This window comes from Hibiscus syriacus, unplaced genomic scaffold (assembly GCF_006381635.1).
Source record: "Hibiscus syriacus cultivar Baekdansim isolate YM2019G1 unplaced genomic scaffold, ASM638163v2 tig00111238_pilon, whole genome shotgun sequence".
NCBI lineage: Eukaryota > Viridiplantae > Streptophyta > Magnoliopsida > Malvales > Malvaceae > Hibiscus > Hibiscus syriacus.
Genome location: NW_024063030.1, coordinates 2,692,535 through 2,703,160, shown reverse-complemented (window position 1 = coordinate 2,703,160; position 10,626 = coordinate 2,692,535). Strand labels below are relative to the sequence as shown.

Genomic DNA, 10,626 nt, shown 5'->3' with positions numbered 1-10,626 from the left:
GTGGCGATAACTTGTATCACACATGTATGGACGGCAACCCTTTTCATGGGAAGAACATACGAGAATTGCATTGTGAGGATGCTCCATGCTGACAGGGCATCTGGCATCTTCCCATTCCTTTAGATTTTGCTCAGTTTCTGAAGGGAATTTGGGTGATGATTGGTGACAGGAGAAGGGGGATCTCCTGCACCTATCAGAAGAAAGGGAACAATCCTTCTCTCCTTTGGCATATTTAAATCTCTAATGTCCAAACATGCCAAGTTACCGGACCTTTGAAAAGGCAGAAAGTGAATGATTAAAAAGTACAAAATAACATCCCAAGGAAAAATGAGATTTTCACAACATTAGATGAGCTTTAGAAATAGCAGACAGGCATCACCAAAAAAAAAATATTGACCAAGTAGTTATCAATATAATGAGAAATGATGCAGATAGTTATGGTTGTAGCAGAGACAATTTTGGGACTGCATTATAATTCCAGGAAGTTTAACAATTAGTTCACAATCATTTTTTTAACAGTAACCACTTCTTTTATTATCCTTACAAAACCCACACTTCTAGAACTGGAATATATGACAAAGATGAAATCACTATCAACTACCAGTGGCACAAACAACAGAATGAATCTACCAAATGTTCAATGCTGTGGCGTTGCTAAAAGGCCAAGCTACAGCCACATCAGCAATGCATCTCATCATGGCATATTTTAAAATGCAGAATTAAGCTGTATGAATATTATTCTCTGCCAGCAAATTGTTTTTTGCATTATAACTCCTTTGAAATTAGATGCGGTTTTCCATCTGTTTGTTCATTATGATCCTACAACTGTCTCATGCTCCTATTGTAATCAATTTCTTCACTTTGAGCAAAGCTCCCTTCATACAACCAACTAGAAAACCCATAAACAAAGATAGTGCCAAGATAAACACAAACTGGAGAAAATGTCCACCAGTATATCTTCCCACAAATCTATCTTTTTTTCATCCGAAGAGATGAAATCAACACGTCCTTATCAATTCAAGATTAAACACAACTACAAGAATTGTCCCAAGATCCTTTAACTAGATTCGGTTTTTATGCTTTTTTCTTCTTTTAAATATTAACAGAATTGAAATCTGGTAATTAGGGATTTGATAGAGAGAGAAACAAAGGAAATGAAGATAGAGAGCGCAGGGCAGCCTTTCTTACTTCTTAGAGCTCTTTCGAGCTTCCCTTTTTGTTTGAGCTCCAAATTGTGTTAGAGAAAAAGTTGAGTGTATCTATACATAAGGTGGAAGCTGACGTGGTTACGCTGGGTTCGATGAATTTTATTTTTCGAATTTTAAACTATTCGATTTGGTGTCGTTTGTGATTCGACAAGAATGAGAATAACTAATTCCACTTGCTGACGGCATCGCTTACAAAAATTTCGGTTTATCACAGTATAAATAATTTTTTACTTACAAAATTGTACTCGTAATACTTCGATGTTAAAAAATAATTCAATTTCTAATTTTTCTTAAATATGTTATATTATTATATATTTTTAAATATATATAAATGACAATTTAAAATGTGTCAAGTGATATTTAATGTATATTAAATTCAAAAACTTCAGAAAAATACACCCTTGAAATGTTGGAAAACATATAAAAAATCTCAATTTTAAGTAACAACACTTTATTGTCTCAAGATTTCATTTATTTCATTTTAATCCCTTTTCTTCGATAGATCAATATTATTTTATTCATTATTCATTTGTTTCTTAGAAATGACTTTACATAAGTGACGAATCAAATTAACCAAATCAAATCTAATTCATTTAGTTTAAATTAATCAATTTCAGTTTTTCGGTCGTCAGATTCAAACATATTCCAGAAGTATGTATTGATATAACAAGACCAATACGGATGAAGGGTATTTCTTTCACATGATTCGCTCTGCAGGTGGTGTATTGGGTACCATCATGGTCATTGGTTGACAGGTTTGCATGCACAGTTGGATCTGTTTGGAACTCGATGCGAAATTATGAACTATTTATACGATGGTTTGATGCAGGCACTTGGTATGGAAGCTCGAATACTATCGTCGAGACAGGAACAACACGGAATTGCATGCTATTCTTAACTCGAGTTATGATGTTCATAATGCAATTCTCCAAAGCATACATTAAATTCTTACAAGGGCACGGAGTGTTCGAGTGGTACATGCTTAAGAGAAGGCAACTTCACAGCTGATGCTATGGCAATATTGGACTGAATTCACCTAGAATATTCCATTCTTTCCTTCAGCCGCCGGATATAAATTTATACAAGAAATAATACAAAATGTATGTTCCATAGGGATGCGCACTACATCAAGGCACCATCACATTACAAATACACAAACATGCTAGATCGAACTAAACTGACGTTATAGAACATGCAGAGAAATTAAAATAGATTTTTCTCGTCATCAAATGAATGAATTCCCCGCATATATATTCTCCGAGAGCTATAGATCCAATTCCAATTATATGATATTTCTAGGGGAAATGGATTTCTCAGCACCTATCACTCTCCCTTCCTATGCGAAAAACATTAACTTGGCAAAACTTCTAGCAAAGGATAAACTAAGATCGACAGATAGCAAGCTTGCAGAACTTGTAATTGCAATTGAAATTTTCAGTGAACAACAACAGCAACGATTCATTGTACTGGAGAGTGGAGACACAATCACATAAAACAGTTCATCAAATTCTGAATATCAATCACTCACGAAAAGTAGTAAAAGAAGACTTCAATGTCTACGTTTATTTTCAGATACCATAAAGTTCATGATAAATATAACCAACCTGAAGGAGACTGGATATTCAAGGTGTTCTAAATTTCATTATTCATGAAGCAAGGGCACATTTATAGTTAGATATCTTCATTTTCACATAGCATCTGATTTAAAATAGTGTGAATGACAAGGTTATATAATGAGGGAAATGGATAGGTGGACAAGAAACTCCAGTGAAATCACTCAATAAGAGGTTAGGACTCGAAGATTAGCAGAGTTCTTGGAAGGACTAGAGGTGTTCAAATAAAAACAAATGGAACAGAGAAGCCAGCAAAGGAACTCCGACACGACCACATCCATAACCACTCTCTACAGTGCTCCACCCAAAAAAATTTGGAATAATGCTCGTGCCAACAATCCTAAGGTTTTCTCTGTTAGTCATGCAAAAAATCCATAACACAGCAAACATTATGCGGTTTTTGTAATTTTATTAAATGTCAAGAAAATATAGCTTGAACATTTGCAACAATCTACCCCATCTTAGAAGTTTCATCAACAATACCCTAACCATGATTATTACACCAATAGTACTTCATCAACAACTTAAGTGGTTTCAACTTAAATAAAAACCTAGCCACATCATCAACATCCTGAATTATAAATTTATAATTCTCAAGTATGATCCATATTTAAATGTGCCAAATTGAAACAGCTTCACGAAGATGATTATTTAGCAGTTCACTGAAAAAACAGTCACAGATTCACTAACAAAATGGGACACAGAAACATAAAATATCCACAAATTCACTTACAAAATGGGATACAGAAACATAAAGTGATGAAAAATTCACAGTTAAAACTCTTACAAATCAAGTAGTAGTCAACTATAACCATTGCCAAGACAGTTTAAGCAGCGCTGCACCCTGTCATAATCCCAAAGAAACCTTTAGAACCAAGTGAAAAGCCTCTCCAAGAAGAAAGTATTGAATGGCAAATGAATCAAGAAAGAAGACTAACCTGTTACCATCACAAGTAGGGCAAACACAAGGGTTAATATGAATAGGATCATACAAAGGTGACCAATTTATTGTAGCATTTCCATTGCACAACTTGCATAAGTAAAATCCTTTCCCTTTACAAATCCCACAGGCAAGGCAGATTTTTTCTACAAAACCCAGAGAGAGAAATTGCAAATTTTCACACTCGCAAACATCAGAAAAAAAACAAAACAAGAAAAGGGTGGGGCTTGGCGAATTGTCATTACCCGTTTCCTTTCTGCTACAGAGCGAAATGCACCAATGGCAACAGTAGCAGCAAGATTGAGAGTCAGAAATCCTCCAAAAACTATAGCAGCGCCTTTGCCCAATACATGAAATTGCTTTGGGATCATCTTTTTTACCTCTTTAGTTATTTAATTTCTTACAGGAGATTCTTCTAACACAATCGGTGCACAAGTAAAATTGTTACACTCACGAATGTACAGCTAACCAAATTAGTTTAAGCAAATCATGTTTCCAGATGGATAAACAAATTTCCTTAATTTATGACTCATTTAATACAAATTAATGGCAAGAACGTGGATTTTGTTATGTGAATTGAATTGTCAACTCAAATGATCAAATGAAAATACACATATAATGATAAAAAGCAAGCTGAAAAGCATTTAGAAATGATAAATGCAACCATTGATACATACAATATATGTCCTTTCATGTGGAGTCATCACCTTGATTTTCATGCTGCTTAGGATTAAGGTAGTGTTTCTATAATCTTGAACAATATCGACATAAAGAGTTATAGAGAACAATTAGCAAATGAAAATAAATAGATAATTAGCACTCTAACTACAAGTTATAGGCATTGGATCAAGAAAATTTTATAATCATGAGATCAAAAAAGCACGCATAGAACAAGACAATGACGAGAAATAGAAACCAAATTAAAGTCCCTTAAAATTTTCCTTAAAAATATAAAAATAAACTATAGTGTCGATTCAATTTTGAGAAGTTTAACTCAAAATGAATCTTTAAGATAAAAAAAATTTGATAAATTTAAAGACAAAACCTTAGAATCACTTAGAAGAATGATCAAAATAAACCTAAATCTTGACTATACTAGTTTCATTATCATAGACAAGTGGTTGAATATCTTCACCATCTAGCCTACTGTATCACCAATCAGAACTAGATCAACATCACAAAGAAATTAATTTCTCAAATTTATCGTACATATTAATTAAAAAATTTCCCTTTTATTTGAAGAATAATATAATAATAGTTTGTTTCTGACAGAACAATCTCATTTTATTTGTTAATATAAAAAATAGAAACTTCTTATAATCTAAATCCAATAAGGAAAAATTAATTGTTTTCACTAATCTTCAACTTAGTAATTTTCCTAGACTTATGACAAGTTTATATATCATAAAGAATATGATAAATTCAGAATTATAGACGAATATGTGAAATGGGTATGGCTTAAAAGGTGGGGTTTTGAAGTTTGATGGAGATTGTGGATTGTAAAATTAGGAATTTTGTGAATTCGAAGGAAGGAATTAAAGTAAAACCCTGATTTTTTATGGGTTTGAAAAATTGAATTGCTTTAGGATAAAGGTTTTGAAAATAAAACAATGGAGGCACAGAATGTTGAAGTCATGGGGGAAAATAGAGAAATATGAATGATAAAGTACCTTACCGTCGTTGCTACTGCCGGTGAAAGAATGACGATATCGCCGCCATTGCCGGTGAAAGCGATTGTACCGCCTCTGTCGGTGAAAGAAAGAAAACAGTGGAAAGATAATATGCGATTGAAAGAATTTATTTATTTATTTATCCAGATATTAGAGTGAAAACGAGAAAAAAAAACCGGTGGAGTTGATTCGGTTCGTTCAGGCCTAATTTTTTTTTTTAATAATCTACTTTAATTTGGTTCAGACCAATTTAGTTTTTTAATTTTTAGTTTTAACATTTTATTTTACTTGATTTTGGTAAAATAGATTTGTTTGGTGAGTTCCACTTTAGTAATAAATCAAAATATTTAATTTTCAATTTCTCACCGATTTTATGTTTTAGACGAGTAACAAAAACCTAGCGTTTTTTTTCCTTCCACCATATTAGCTGCCGTTCCATTCTTTATTATTTTGGTTTGACAAGCCGCGAAATCAATTTTGATATTAGTCATCATCGATGGTATGTATTTTTTTACTTTCTATTTACTTTTTATTTATAAAATTTAATTTTCTTTATATTTTTTTTATTTTTTAATAATTTTATTTTCATGATACATATTTTTTTTCTGTTTTTTTGTCTTAAAAAAAGATAAAGATATGTTTTATGTCGTTTTATTGTATTTTCAAGATTAGATTTAACGTCGTATTGATTGATCAAGATAACATTTATTTGTTATTCCGTTGATCTTCTTTTCTTTGGACCATCATATTGTACTTAGATACATAATTTGTGTTCGTATATAGTTTTCTCACGATGCTTGATTCTGATTTATAGTCGTCGGTGATCTTTCAGTAGCTTAATTTAATGTTATGGTTTATTTATTGATGCAGTCAGATTTATTTGTATCTATCATTTCTTTGAGTTCCTTGGATGAATTTTAACTTATTTCTTGTATGATTCTCGAATGACCTCGAGTGACTAGTTTGTTGTGTAAATAATTATAAAAAAAATTCTAGTTATGTGTTTAGTTTTTAAACTTCAATATAATTTGGAATATTTTTTTATTTTTAATAAATTTATTCACTTTATTTGCATTAAAAAAAGGTTTTAGAGGAGTAAATTGATTTTGGTGTTTCCGTTTTGGTACAAAACCAAATCCATAAATAGTACACTAAAATTGGTAAGTCCAGACCAGACCCACAGCCTTCTGGGCTATTTGAATTTATCTGTTTCCTTTGAGATGACCCCAAAGATTTCTGGGCATATGAAATTGGAACCACCCATTACTAGTTTTGATTTCTAAAACCAGATCAGACAGCCTGTTTTTTTTATGATAATATTGTATAAACTTAATCTCAAATTTTGTTTAAAATTATATATATGGGAAACAATTGCTTTCTTCCTGGATTTCATTGTGGCTTGGGAAGAATCTTTTCCCTTTCATTTTTTGAATGTCTCCCAACCGGTTAGACAACATGTTGGCTAAAATTTAGCTCAACTCTTGGAGTTACTCTCAAAATTAAAGAAAGAAATCATAGAAGAACCTTTACCCAGGTATGAATTATTAAAAGAAATTATTACACGTGCAGCTAATATTTCTCTAAAAAAAATGTTATTTTAATGAGTTGAGTCGAGCAAAGTTCAACTCGACTCGATAAGTTTACAAGCGACTCGTTAATTTTTTTAGTAGTTATCTTAAAAAATTATTTCATTCAAAAAATTACTAATTTACTAATAGATAATAAAAAGATGATAAATTGCTAATCTATTAATTTTCTAATAAACAACAAAATATACTAAATTATTAATTAATATTTTACTACACTCAAAAATCAAACCATATTTATTATTTTAATGTATTTGTGGATTGTTACTTTGGAATTTAGACTTTGAAAATGCTGTGTACACTCTTTTGATATTGTTTTGGATTAATTTATGTTTATATTAAGCTTTGTATAGTGTATTAGTAGATGTTACCTATAGTTAATAAAATAGGGTAAAAATTTCAGTGAGCTTAACGAGCAACGAGACAAGCAACGAGCATCGAGCTTAACGAGTAACAAGGCGAACAACGAGCATCGAGCTTAACGAGCAACGAGCATCGAACTTAACGAGTCGAGCAAAATTTTAACGAGCTTAACGAGCAACGAGTCGAGTCACAAAATTTTTTAACAAGCACGAGTTGAACACAACTTAACTCGCAATCGACTCGCTCAATAAGCACCCCTAGTTTAATGTGTGTTTTCAAGTTATCATATTCTAATTATCTTAAAGGGTAAATGACACTAAAGATCATTTAGTTATGAAGATATAAGGGTTAAAATTCCACTTAATAGTTTTTTTAAAAAGGCTTAGTCAGTGGTTGGTGAGGATTTGATTAATGCGATCAAATTCTTTTTCCAAAAGTCATTCATTCTGCATGCTTTCAATCCCACAATTATAGCCTTGGTTCCAAAGATCTCTAATCCTAGCAAGGTTAAAGACTACATGTCTATTTCCTGCTGCTCAGTGATTTATAAGTCTATTACCAAGATTCTTGTCAAAAGGCTGACTAATATGCTTCCAGAAATTATAACTCTTAACCAAACAACCTTTGTTAAAGGTATAACCATTATTGATAATACTCTCCTCGCTTAAGAACTGGTGAAAGGTTATGGAAGGAAGTCTATTTCTCCAAGATGTGCTCCTAAAATTGACCTTCAAAAAGATTTTGATTCCCTCTACTGGGGTTTTATTTCTACAAGTCTTAAGGCCTTAGGGTTACCATCAAAGTTCATTGGTTGAATTGAAGCTTGCTTTACTGAAGCTAGATATTCTATTTCTTTCAATGGATCCTTGATTGGTTTTTTCAAGGGAGAAAGGGGAATAAGACAAGGTGATCCTTTATCACCCATTTTATTTGTTCTTGCTATGAACATCCTTTCAAGATTACTTAACACTGCTGCTGCCAAAGGTATTTTCGGATACCATCCAAATGTAAAAAAATTGGTTTCACTCATCTCTCTTTTGCGGATGATCTTCTTATATTCTGTAAAGGAAATCTTGAATCTGTTACTGGGGTCATAATTGTCCTGAACCATTTCTATGACATGTCTGGGCTTAAGTTAAATGTTGCCAAAAATGAACTGTTTGCTGTTGGAATTTCTCTAAGGAACCTTGAGAATATTAAAAATTCTACTGGGTTCAATTATGGTTACTTACCAGTGAGGTACCTTGGGGTTCCCTTAGTCACCCGAAAACTCACTGAAAATGATTGCTCAACCCTTATTGACAAGATCAAATCAAGACTTCATCAATGGTCTGGGAAACACTTAGGCTATGCTGGAAGGCTGGAACTAATCAAAACTGTCCTGCTCAGTATAGCCAACTTTTGGTGCAGGCAGTTTCTTCTGCCTCAGACTGTTATAAACAGGATAAACCAGTTGTGCTCTCGTTTCTTATGGAAAGGTTTCGATACATCTACTACTTGTGCTAGAGTCAGCTGGGATAAAATATGTTGTCCTAAAATTGAAGGAGGGCTCGGACTAAAGGATTTAAAATCCTGGAACAAAGCTTACATGATGAAGCTCATTAAAAATCTTCTTGCTGGTGAAGGCTCCTTATGGATTGCTTGGATTTATAGCTATGTGATAAAGACTAAAGACTTTAGAGTCATGACTGGAGGTGCTTCTTTTAGTTGGTGCTTCAACAGACTTTTGAAACTAAAAACAGAGGCTCTTCCTATTTTAAATGCAGGAGCAACGAATACTAAAGATATCTGGGAAAAGATTGGGGTCAAACGAGACAAAGTTTCATTGCATAAATTGATTTGGTTTCCCCTCCACATTCCTAAATTCATCATTATTTCTTGGATGACAATCTTGGATAGACTCCCATCTAGAGAGAGGCTTACTCGAATAGGAATTGCTTATGATGGTTCATGTATTTTATGCAATGAGGCCCTCTAATTGAGAAACCACTTGTTTGCTGACCGTGCAACGGTTGTTTCCCTATGGAAAGCTTTATTGAACCTCTCTTGCTTGTTCAAGCCTTCTATGTCATGGGATAATATGCTTGCTTGGGCTTGTGGAACTTGGAAAGGTAAATCCTCCTTATACCATTATGAAGATTGCTTGGGGTGCTTTCATTTATATTGTTTGGGAGGAAAGAACTAGAAGACTATTCCAAGGAAGGTCTCGAACGGTTGAAGTGATGTCAAACTCCATTAAGGAGATAGTTGACATTCAACTTAGAGGTAGAAATTTTAACAGACTTGACAATGTTAATATTTTTCTTTGTAACAATTAGGGTATAGGCTAACCATTGTTTGTTGTAAGTAGCTTGTCTTTGCTCCTTGTATGGGTGCATTTTGTTGCCGAACTCTTCTATTTGGATAATAAATTTTAACTTATCCAAAAAAAGTGAAAATAAAAGGCTAGGATTAACTTTTTTTTCCTCTAGTGAATATTTTTCATCTCCTACTATTAATCTCATACATTTATTTTCACTCATACAACCATCTTAAATATGTGTAAAAGTACAAAGTTGCATGTTATGTAATTAGATCCTATTCCAATAATATTCCAAATAAATTATTCCATTCTTAAAATAATATTACAAATAAATTATTTTATTCTTAAAGTTGAAATAAACATCTAATATGATATAAAAATATTTTTAGTCAAAAAAGTTTATACATTCTATTAATCTTATATTTAAAAATTTAATAGATTTTTTTAATAAAGAGAAGCCTAAGTCATAGGGTTAAGCAAGAACACATTTACAAAGAGGAACCATTAATGTCTCGAGTTAGTAGTTCTTAGATGTCTGGGGATGGTGAGTTAATAGACAAGATTTGAAGCGTAATAGGACATGGAAGCTTGATTATACAATCAACAACCATGTTGCATTCACGGGCTATCTAGGTGATGTTGATAGCACAGCTTCGTTCACGAAAATGTTGGATGGCACAAATAAGAGAAATATAAGTCGGTTATGTTTTGGCTTCAATAAGGAGTTTAACTACCCATGTGCAATTGGATTAAACATGTAACAATTCAATAGATTTAACCATTCATAAATAAATTTTTTATCAATTTAATTTTTTATGATACTATCAATTCAAACAAACCCATTGAATCAAAATAATAATTTGATAACTACATCATGTTATAAAGCAACAAGTTATTGCTAAATAGTTATTATAATAGGAAAGTGATGCTCCATCTATCCCACT

The 10,626-nt window shown here is 32.5% G+C and overlaps 1 protein-coding gene and 1 pseudogene across 1 annotated transcript; one reads left to right on the top strand and one right to left on the bottom strand.

The window, feature by feature from the left end:
- Nucleotides 1–3,528: 3,528 nt before the first annotated feature.
- On the bottom strand, nt 3,529–5,533 carry LOC120156905 (annotated as a pseudogene).
- Nucleotides 5,420–9,358, top strand: LOC120157277. The gene is made up of 3 exons (XM_039168460.1): nt 5,420–5,512; nt 8,265–8,364; nt 8,448–9,358. The coding sequence occupies exons 1-3, from the start codon at nt 5,420–5,422 to the stop codon at nt 9,356–9,358; spliced, it is 1,104 nt and encodes a 367-aa protein (XP_039024391.1).
- The last annotated feature ends 1,268 nt before the right edge of the window (nt 9,359–10,626 follow it).

Coding starts and splice junctions, on each gene's coding strand:
- LOC120157277 (XM_039168460.1), top strand. CDS start 5,420: ATGATAAAGTACCTTACCGTCGTTGCTACTGCCGGTGAAAGAATGACG. Junction 5,513..8,264: donor CGATTGTACCGCCTCTGTCG/GTGAAAGAAAGA, acceptor GGTTTTTTCAAG/GGAGAAAGGGGAATAAGACA. Junction 8,365..8,447: donor TAACACTGCTGCTGCCAAAG/GTATTTTCGGAT, acceptor TATTCTGTAAAG/GAAATCTTGAATCTGTTACT.